Source organism: Perca fluviatilis, chromosome 6 (genome assembly GCF_010015445.1).
Source record: "Perca fluviatilis chromosome 6, GENO_Pfluv_1.0, whole genome shotgun sequence".
Lineage (NCBI taxonomy): Eukaryota > Metazoa > Chordata > Actinopteri > Perciformes > Percidae > Perca > Perca fluviatilis.
Window position 1 is genome coordinate 11,159,778 of NC_053117.1, and position 10,645 is coordinate 11,170,422.

The 10,645-nt window shown below is 38.6% G+C and overlaps 1 protein-coding gene across 1 annotated transcript; it reads right to left on the reverse strand.

The window, feature by feature from the left end:
- Positions 1-671: 671 nt before the first annotated feature.
- Positions 672-9,550, reverse strand: sdf2l1 (stromal cell-derived factor 2-like 1). Its single transcript, XM_039804329.1, has 3 exons — positions 9,268-9,550; positions 2,722-2,918; positions 672-2,522 (listed from the first exon to the last, which is right to left on the reverse strand). Exons 1-3 carry the CDS (start codon positions 9,443-9,445, stop codon positions 2,244-2,246), a joined length of 654 nt encoding a protein of 217 aa, XP_039660263.1. The 5' UTR covers positions 9,446-9,550; the 3' UTR covers positions 672-2,243.
- Between the last annotated feature and the right edge of the window lie 1,095 nt (positions 9,551-10,645).

Genomic DNA, 10,645 nt, shown 5'->3' on the forward strand with positions numbered 1-10,645 from the left:
GCTGCTCCTTGCTTGGGAAGAACTTAAATTATAAACTAATTCCACTAAAACAGGGTTTACCATTTTTTAACAAACGTGTAAAGCAGCTGATGTTCAAACCAAGTCACTTTCTGTCAGGTTTATTGAAATGTTTAATATTTTATGCTTAAAAAAGTGACTTAAATGATTACTCAACTATCAGAATTGTATCCGATTCATTTTTCTATTAATTTATTATCAACTTTAATTGATAAGAAAAAATATATTTTAGTTTTGCATATTCATCGGTCCTAAAAGACTCTCTAGACTACACAGGTTAATTGAAATTGATTAGAAGTGTACCAATTGAACACTGACTATAATTATATAGCCTAGTTCTTTACAGCAAACTTAATGTTAATCAATAACCCTTGAATATGCGAAGTCAAGGTGGTTTTGATTAAGCCCATGCCTTGTTGCCAGACTATTGTTTTTGTCTAAACTATGAGCTAATAGAACCAACATTGTGTCCAGAGCTCCACACTCTTAAGAGTGTGGCTGTGGCGTAACTTTCAAACTTGTTAGCCATTTTTGTTTTTGTCAGTTACAGGACTTTAGCAATTGAAGACATTGTAAGAGGAGGAAAGTTCTAAGTTGCTGTCATTTCTGCTGCTGCTGATGGTGATCAATGGGCCCGGGTCAGAACACATGACTACTTTGACTCATTAGTCTTTATTTTAGAATTTGACATTACATGAACAGAGTTCAAATTACTTTTCAAGGACATATGAAACCACTAGGGGGGCCTGGGGCACCCAGCTGATTTGAGATAACAGCTTTATTATGTTTTGCCTAGGGCCCCAGAAACCAACCAGTCATTCATTATTCCTGTGATTATGATTTAATTGGTTGATTCACTATACAGGCACTCCACTGATTTAGCACACAAGGTCTGTTTACTTATCACGTTTAGCACTACTCAGCCTGTAAACATTTTTTTTATAATTTGTGGCTCAGTAGGAGCTTCGTCAATTCTGAGAAAATAACCCCTGAGGATGTTATAGCAATATCCAATAGCAATAAGTCCAAGCGGAGATAACCCTGATGACAATCAGGGTTATCTCCGCTTGGACTTGGAGATTACAAAGAGCCTGCAAATACAAACTATGGGTGTGGAGTTTGAAAGATGTGCCCATTCACCAAGCTGGGAGGGTCCTATGAAAGTTATCAAGCTGCATTGTAGGAAGTGTAGATTTGAACTTTTAGTTCTCTGTCAAAGCAGCATCGATTTTCTCTTATGGAAGTGAAATGCTTTCAAAACATTCCTTTTGCAAATAGTGAGATATTTGTATGCTGTTAAAGAAAGACAGTAACAAAGTAACAGACCGCTTTCCAAATAAACAATATATACAGTATATAGCCCAGTGCATGACTAAACATTACATTAACACCAAACAGATATTAATGATCAACAACATAATATGTAGTTTGAACCACAATCATTAACAGAAATGGTGTAGAAGGAATAAAACTGGGTGAGGAACAGCCATACTAAAAGGAGAGATTGCTGAAGACAGTTTAATCTAAAATAGATCTTACACCAGGGGAGTCAGTTTAGCAACAAGACACAAGGTGTGTCAGGAAGGGTCTCTTACAGGCAGAAATTACAAGGCAGACACGTGTTTCCAAATGTTCTTCCCAAGCTCTTCTGCAGAAGCACAAAGGCAAAGGTTGACCACCTAAAACGCAGTGGTTTGCCAAGGAAACAGCAGATGAAAGACACATCAAGCTGACTTCCCTTCACAATTGGAAGATGTCACATGAACAGCTTTTTCTGTCCAACCAACAATCTTCAAACAAGCACCAATGTTTGGTATTATGCTTGATAATTTACTTTTACAGGTAATACATTTTTTTTAATGGTTGCTGATAAATGTTCTATCAATTGACTAATCAAATATGTATGATCTATGGTTAATGTTATTAATTAATGTTATATGTTAATGTTGTGCCTTTTTTTTTTTTACAAAAAGCATTTTCTCCCTTACGAAATTATCCAAGGAGTAAACCGATATATAGACCATGTGGCTACACTACATAGAGTATCACTGATTTTATTCAAAAATAACATTACCGCCCTTGTCTCAGACCACCCTGAGTGCTTCACATGTAAAGAGATGAGTCAAATATTCTACATAATTCACACGACATCATTTGGTCCAGGAGATTTTTAAAAGCGCCACACGAACAGGAATCAACATGCTTTGCCCCTCTCAGTGATGATGTCAGAGCTCATCGTGGCGCAGCGGCACCTGGCTGGGCTGGAGGAAGACACCCTCCATGGAGCGCCACCAGTTGTGCTGGTTAGGAGTGCTCATGCCATGCACCTCCCGCTGGCTGCGGATGGGGTGGCCGTACTGCTCGCCTGTTATGCTCAGGAAGACATCAGTGCCAACGTGTTTGAAGCGCACATCCTCATCGCGCTCCCAGTGGATGCCTTCACACTGCACTGTCCACACGTCCAGGTCGTCACCCTCGCCATTCTCTCCAAAGGCACTGACTTCCTGCAGTAGAAATAGAACAGACCTAAATGAACAATGGATGTATCCTACTAACAAAAAATGTGTTTGTATCCAAAGCCTGATTTATCTTCATTTGTGCCATAGAGCTCCATTGTCCAAAAACTATAAAAAAATATATAAATAAACACGCGTACAACATATTTACAACAAATAACAGTGAGTGTGGGTGTGACTGTCTGACCTGGTTATTAGACAGCGGTGAGCTGAAGTGGTGTGTGTGGAGGTTTCGACCGGTCTTCATGTGTGTGATGCGTATGGCCTGACCACACTTGATGGCTGCCCCGCGTTGACAAGGACGGTTGGGCTTCCCACGAATCTGCCAATAACTGTTGGCATCATCTGCGTTCTCCACTCCAGTTACAGACTGCTGTCCACTGCCTACAGAGAGACAGACACAATGAATGATTACAGCAAGCAAAGATTGTTTCAATATATATAAATGGACACCTGACTTTTGTTTTAAGGCAGACAGAAATTGTGAGTCTATCTTAAATCCCTTATTAAGGAAACAAGTATATGGTCTATGGTGGTAAGCTGGCCTGTAGTTGTGTAAGATGTTGTTTTTTCAATTGATATTGTCATCTTAGAACTGCAGCTAGGAAACTGAGACACATTTTCACATTCAGCTGTAGTTTAAAGAAAATGTGTAGTCCTGTCCCGTTTCCACAGAAAGTACCCCAGCATCAGCTCAGAGTAGGAGAAGGACCAGTACAAGGCTGTGTTTAATGACCAGTACGCTGAATACAAGGAGCTGCACGCTGAGGTTCAGGCAATGGCCAAGAAGTTTGAAGAGATGGACGAGATAATGCAGAACCTTCCGTCCCGGCCTTCCAGTCAAATGACTGACACACACACACACACACACACACACACACACACACACACACACACACACACACACACACACACACACACACACACACACACACACACACACACACACACACAGACACAGACACACACACACACACACGAGTTTTCGTTGTGGTTAAACAGTGTAAAGAGAGGGAGCACGCTTTTCTGACGGAGAGTATGTGTGCAAGTAAGGTTATAGACATCAACCACTTTTTTAACGGCTCTGGTTCCTGAAGTGTTTTTCCCTGTTCAATATCTGACTTGACTTTTCATTTTTTTTTGTTTTTTTTGGGAAAAAAGAAAATGGGTTGTAAAGTTTGTGCTCTTTTTTAAGGATTGGTGGGGCCTAAAGAGGCCTTCTGTCCTCTCCCTTCTTCCTACATCCATTTTCTTTCATTTCCTCCTGTCAACTCCTATATTTCAGTTATGCTTTCTTTCTTTCTTCTCCCTTCCAGCTTTCCTTCCACCACCACCTTTCCTTCCTTTCTTTCCTCCCTTTCATCTACTATCCTTCCATTCTTCCACCATGTCATGTCTTCCCTCCTTTTAAGGGAATTTTTTTTGGGGTTTTTTTTTTGTTTGTCACTATATCTTTCCTTATTCTATGTCCATTCATTGGTCTTTCACTGTTTTCTGGTCATATCTTTATTTCTGTTTCACTCTGTCCACTATTTATTTCCGGCTCCTTTCCTTCCTTCCGTCTTCCTCTTCACCCCCCCCCCCCCCCCCCCCCCCCTCCTTCTCCCCCAACACAAAAAAAAACAAAAAAAAAACCAATTTATCCCTCCTCTCTCCCTCCCACACCCCCACCTACACCAACAAATCAAACAAAAGTCACAATACAAACTTTGAATTTCACCCGGTTTCTTCACCAGAGTTATTCTCATGCTCGTCCGAGTCACGTTTCTGTTCTAGTTCGTTTTCATATTTTCTGTTTTTTTCCATATCCTGTTTTATTTTGTGTTTCTGTTCTTCCATGTGTTTTTTTACTTCCTTTTTGGTTTCCACTGTGTCCATTTCTTCCATCTATGTCCTCCCCCCTTCCCTCCCCTTTACTTGTGTATTTTTTTCTGTGTCTGTTGTTTTCGTCCGTACTTTTCTTCCTTTCCTGTACTAGCTGATTCTCGTACTCCGTTCCCGTTGTTTTTTTGGGTGTTCCTCCATTCTCTGTGTTACCCTGTGTCTCCTTCCTCCACCTTTTTCCTTTAATTTAATCTCCTTGCCTTTCTCTGTGTCAACTCACAAATCCTGACTATACGCATCCTGTTGTCCCATTATGTGTCTTGTTTATGTCTCACTGATCAGTTCTCCTTGTTTTGTATTTTCTGTCACGTCTCCATAAGATTCTATGTAATCAACTCTGTCCTTTTTGTGTTCCTCCTTTGCTTATGTGTTCTTCCTGTCTGTATGTACTCTCTTCTTGTTGTTATTATTATATATGTATGTGTGTTTATTCTCTTGTGTGTGTGTGTGTATATGTGTGTATGTGTGTGTATGTGTGTCTCTCTCTCTTCTCTCTCTCTCTTATGTCTCTCTTATCTATTTATCTTTTTTTCTTTACTCCTTTCTGTATGTTTCTACTTGTGTATGTGTATTGTATATATATGTTATTATTTTTATAATATAGTTAATATATGTGTATGTGGTAATGTATATGTATATATATATTGTATGTATTATAATATATTATATATGTATATATATAATATATTAATAATAATATACATACATACATACATACATACATACATACATACATACATACATACATACATACATACATACATACATATATATATATATATATATATGTATATATGTGTATGTATATCTATCTCTCTCTCTCTCTCTATCCATTACAAAATGTTGATTTATATTTAAATAAAGTTTTTCTTAAATATTATAGTTTTTGTAAATTAGTTTTTCAGATTTTGGATTTTATTTGTTTTATTTTCAATACATTTTCAACATACATGAATATAACCATAATTCGAGCATTAAAAGAGATGATGTCACATGATTTTAAATCACTTTTCTCAGCACAAGAAAAGTTTTACAAATATAAAAACTCCATGGATTAAAACTTTAATAGGAGTCACAATCAACAGCAATTTAAAAACCTGTGACTCCTTCTCTTTCACAATAAGCTAAGTCAAGTGATGTTTATAGGTTTTCAATGTAGTCAGTCTCCAGGACCCGCAGGTGTAAATTGTAGTGTTTAACTACGGTTTGTTTTATGGTTATCAGGGACGTTGGGACTATTTTGTGGTAGGGGGTGCTGTAAATATATTTGTGGGTCTGTCACAAGGGTGAGTCCGTAAAAGCCCGAATTTGGTGGCCTCTGGCACGTACAAATGACACGATTACATCATATACAATCATCTTAAAGGGGTGATAGAATGATTATATAGGGTATTTCACACTGTTCCTTATGGTCTCCTAATGGGGTATGTAACATTGGTTGGGCTGAAAATGGCCTGGTTGATATTTTATTGGCCCTTATGCATCCCTGTGTTTTGGCCCTATTTGTAACAAGAGCTTTTCTTCCAAATATGTCATGAATATTTAGATGAGCTGCGTGCTGATTGGTTGAGCGACTTGCCATACGCACACATTAGAGACGCACCCTGATTGGTTGAGCGAATCCCCAATACACATACATTAGAGAAGCGACAGAATCTCATATTCCAGACACTGCAATGTTCCATTACCAAATTCACTTCTGAGACTTTTTTAAGCGAGAAATCAACTATATAAAGTTGAAATATGGGCCGTTTACAAAAATTGATGGCTAATTGCAAATTTGGTAAGACGTGTCGGACTTTAGGAGCTCCACACAGTCTGACGAGAAAGCGGCAGCCTGCTGGGCTCCATACCCAGGGCAAAGTCACCCTTTGTGGATACTGCACTACGGGGCTCTGCGGCCAGCTGCCGGCATAACTATAATATATTTACGGTTTGAATTTCGTCAAGCCACTTATATAACATCATTCCCCAATGTCTTATAAAGCTAACCGTTGTGTCCGATTTGATTTTAAGGCATTTTTATGAACGCAAGGCGTCTTTGTAGGACGCAGCTGCTTGCTATATGTCCCATTCATTACAATGGGGAATTAGCGCCGCTTGCTCCACTTTGCACAACTAAAGTATATTTACTGTTTGAATTTCGTCACGGCATGAATATTACAGGTTCCTCAAGGTCTTACAAAGCTTAGCTAACACTTGTCCGATTTCGGATTCAATTGAATGTATTTTTGTGAATGTCAGAGTTAGGAGGAGGCTAGCTAGCTTTCATTGATGGACTCCATCTCAAACGCGGCTCTATCAATGAGACTCGCGCGGACAAAAGGCGTTTATTTCCCGATTGTTTGTTTAAATAACTCAACACACATACCCATTATAAGATTTACTGGAACCTGCGGGCTGCGGTAAAGATTGCAGGCGTAACAAGCTTCCGTGACACTGCGGCCAAAGGCGGCGATGTAGCAACCCAGGCAGCACCAACACCGGCACAAACACCGCCACACAGTCGGAGAAAAATTTGCACATTGGCCATCCATTTTCGGTAAAAGCGGCACATATTTGAGCTTTATATGGTTGATTTCTCGCATAAAAAGTTTCAGAAGTGAATTTTGTAATGGAATAGCAGAGATCTGCGTGACCTAGCTAGATTCAGAAAACTACCTGATCTCAGGTCAGTTGTGTAGCCTATGTAAATGTTGGGCGTGACCGTTCTCTTAAACACCTACCCCCCCGCCCCCCCACAAAGGTTCGGTTTTTGGAGGTTCCCCCCTTCCTTTGACAAAGTTTTTTTTTTTTGAAGTGACTGTAGAGAAAGTTTTTTTTTTTGGGAGGTTGACGTCAACTTCCAGCTTTGTTGAGATTCGCCCGTTTTCAGCGGCAGTTTCAAAAAATGAGATTTTCATAGTAAAGGGGTGTCAATGGGATTTTTAGCTTCTATGTATGTCCTATTTACCCACCGAACTGTCGTTATTCAACTATGACAGGGTAAAATCGGTTTTGCGTTCTATCACCCCTTTAATCATTGCATATTTGAATGAGTTTGCCTATACCTGATTGTCAATGTATGGAATTATTGTTTAAGAAGATTTAGGCTTTGTGTGTTTTAGACCACATAGTCTGTAAATAGCTATTCATATTTAAAAAACACAAAAAACAACTATTCCTGACTTAAATTTCACCTTATTTGTTTATGGACTCCTTCAATGTAAGGTTTATCAAGATATGCCACTGATGGTTAATGTAGGTTATTATATTACTAGAAACATAAATGCACTCAAATATTATGCTACTGCAGGGAGTTCTATGACAAGTTTTATTTTGTTATGCCAACCTTAAACCCAACAACCTTTCAAGCGATTCCACTGTCGCAGAAACATTTCTATTATCGGAATAAAATCATGAGAATCTTGCTAGAGTTGTGGCTTGGCTACATAATTCAATCATTATTGTTTTTCCATTTCATGCAGAACTCTGAACCTAACTTACCTAGGCTAGCTGACATGTGTCCGACATGGCTATAAATGACTCTCACCAAAGCCAAATACAGCTGATTCATATATCTTAATGTGAGTTTAATGGACCCATTTGAAAATAATCATGCCCATTAGGTTTTAAAAAGCTTCATGACTTATAAACCATGTTACGATCACTTCCCAACAAGCTAGCTTAAGTGGCACCTATCTGATCGTCTGGATGTGCAGTTTCAGCTGATATCGGAATCTCCACTGTAGCTCAAAAATGTATTTTGCGGGAGCAAACGCAGACTTTTTTAGGGTGTCAGGAACAAGTATAAGGGGTGCTCTAGCACCCTAAAAAGGCTAAAGCCCCTGTTACATTGACAGAAATGGCAATTTCATACATTTCCTGCTTAGCCGGCAAAGCAACCCCTTCAAGCAATCGTTCTACTAGCCTCCATTTCAAAACAATGATAGAAACAAGCCTCTGTCGTATCAGTCCGGCATGCTCAGCTGAGAGGCTGTGTAGTTAGAGCGGAGAGTCATCTTTAGTGTTTGACAAATAGCAAAATAATTGATTACAAAACACATTAAGAATTGCATTGATTGGTTTTATACAGACAGGTAACATTCTATTTAGACAGGCTACTTAAGGAAACACCATTGGCAGCAACTTTACAATTAAGCATTCTAAAGTCCTCTGAAAGCACTCAATTTTTCATATATGCCACAGGACGTTTACGGGCTGAATGAATGAATGAATGAATGAATGAATGAGCCTATAGTCTTCTTTTTACAGCTGGGCTATCTCTTACGACACATTGCACACACTAAAACTGTTAAAACTGCAAATTGTCAAAGTAACAGGGCATGTCATGAGGAAAATGCAGCCAAACACGGTTTGTAATTTTATGTAATTTTACAGTTTTAAATTTCCTAGAAAGTATTTGTCTTTTTTTGCCATTGATCATTTATGCAAACTAATGTCAATGCCCCAAATCATGTTTTAAAAGTAAAACATGATAAAATGGAACTTCCTGCAGTAGCGCATTAATATATTTCTAGTAAAACAATAGGCTAACCATCATTGTGGCATGTCTTGATCAACCTTACATTAAAAGTGTTAATAAATAAATAACAAATAATAAATTAAGGTCTAATGATTCTTGATTTCAAAAGTTCTGATCAGTCAGGAATAGGCCTGGTTTAAAATATTAAGTTATTTATGTGGGCTAAAACGCATAAGATGGAATAGTGGTATTAGAACGTGCCAGGCCACCAAATATAGGCTTTTACGCCCCTCCGCAAACACAAAGCACTTTATTGTCACGCGTTTAAAATATAAATATGTCTCTATGCAAGTATAGCTACATGTGCTATCTGAGTAAAGTTACCTGAGCCATATTTGACATCGTGGGAATGCAGGCGGACGTTATGTCTGGTGTTGAGCAGTTTGACCAGTGAGCCGCAGGTAACATGGTTGTGCTCCGATTCTCTTCCTTCACAGTTTGACCACAGCAGCAGAAACAGCAGTGATTTGACAAAAACATGGACAGCGTGTATTATCTCCATATTTGTGTCTTTGTTCTCTGACACTGTCAAGATGAACAGCAAATTCAGTCCCTTTCAAACGTTACTGCTGTCAACCATGGATGTAATATACTGTCAACCAATCACAGCTTGACAAGTCCTAAAATACGGAAGTACATGTCGACATGTGATTGGTCAAAGCAAAACAAGGAAACTTATAAAGAAGGAAGAGTCCTTACTATTCATGTTACTATTCACATAGCCCACAATTCTACCTGTGTGTTTTTTTTGTTTTTTTTAAATAGAGCATTTTTGTTATCAACGATTAACCAACCATCAAACTGTTAATGATATGTAATAATGTTTAGGGCAAACGTTGGCTACTGCATTCATTTGGAGATTAAAAAAACCTCTGTTAGTTAAGAAATAATACTTGTGAGTGTGTAAACATAGTGTTGGTGAGTGATAGAAAATGTCATAGCCTATTACATCCTCTCTAGCTTAATTGTTGTCATCATTTATGTGTCGGACCTGGCCCATTTGGTCATGACCAAATGGGCCAGGTCCGACACATAAATGATATAGCAGCTATCTTGGACCAAACAGGGACTTGTTGAGTTATATGCAGCTGCTGGACAGAGTCATGATCTCTTTAAATAACAAGGACAACAACATCACGTGTTTTTTATTATTTTTTTATTTTTTTATTTTGTGGAAGCGTATAACACATATGATGGGTTATAGTGGGACTTGCCATGCCTGCCCCATTAATTTCAAAAGAACCGACACCAAAGTCTGGCACCAATGCAAAATTCTAGAGACCTATGACTCTTCCTTCTTTATACATTTCCTTGTGGAGGAATATTGCTGCACTCCTAGGATGGTATGGAATGTTGTTTTATTCAATATTAAATAAATGAAAAATTAATAAATACATTTTTATTTCATAAGTCCACATTTATTTATTTCAGGGGACATTTATTTCATAGTATTACATATTTCCCCCCTCTATTTAATACCATGTTATAATATATTCAAATGAAGGGGCGTGGCTATCTCACAGACTCAGACCAGCTGTGCTCCCTCTCCCTGCCTCCCTCCTCTCTCCATCTCTCGTCTTTCCCTGCTGCTGAAAGACAACTTCGCCTTGAAGAGTGGATACCAGCTGCGGAGATAGACTTTCAGTTCAGGGCTGTAACTTTAAAATTTTTTTCCCCCCCCCTTTTTTTTGCCCCCTGGGGT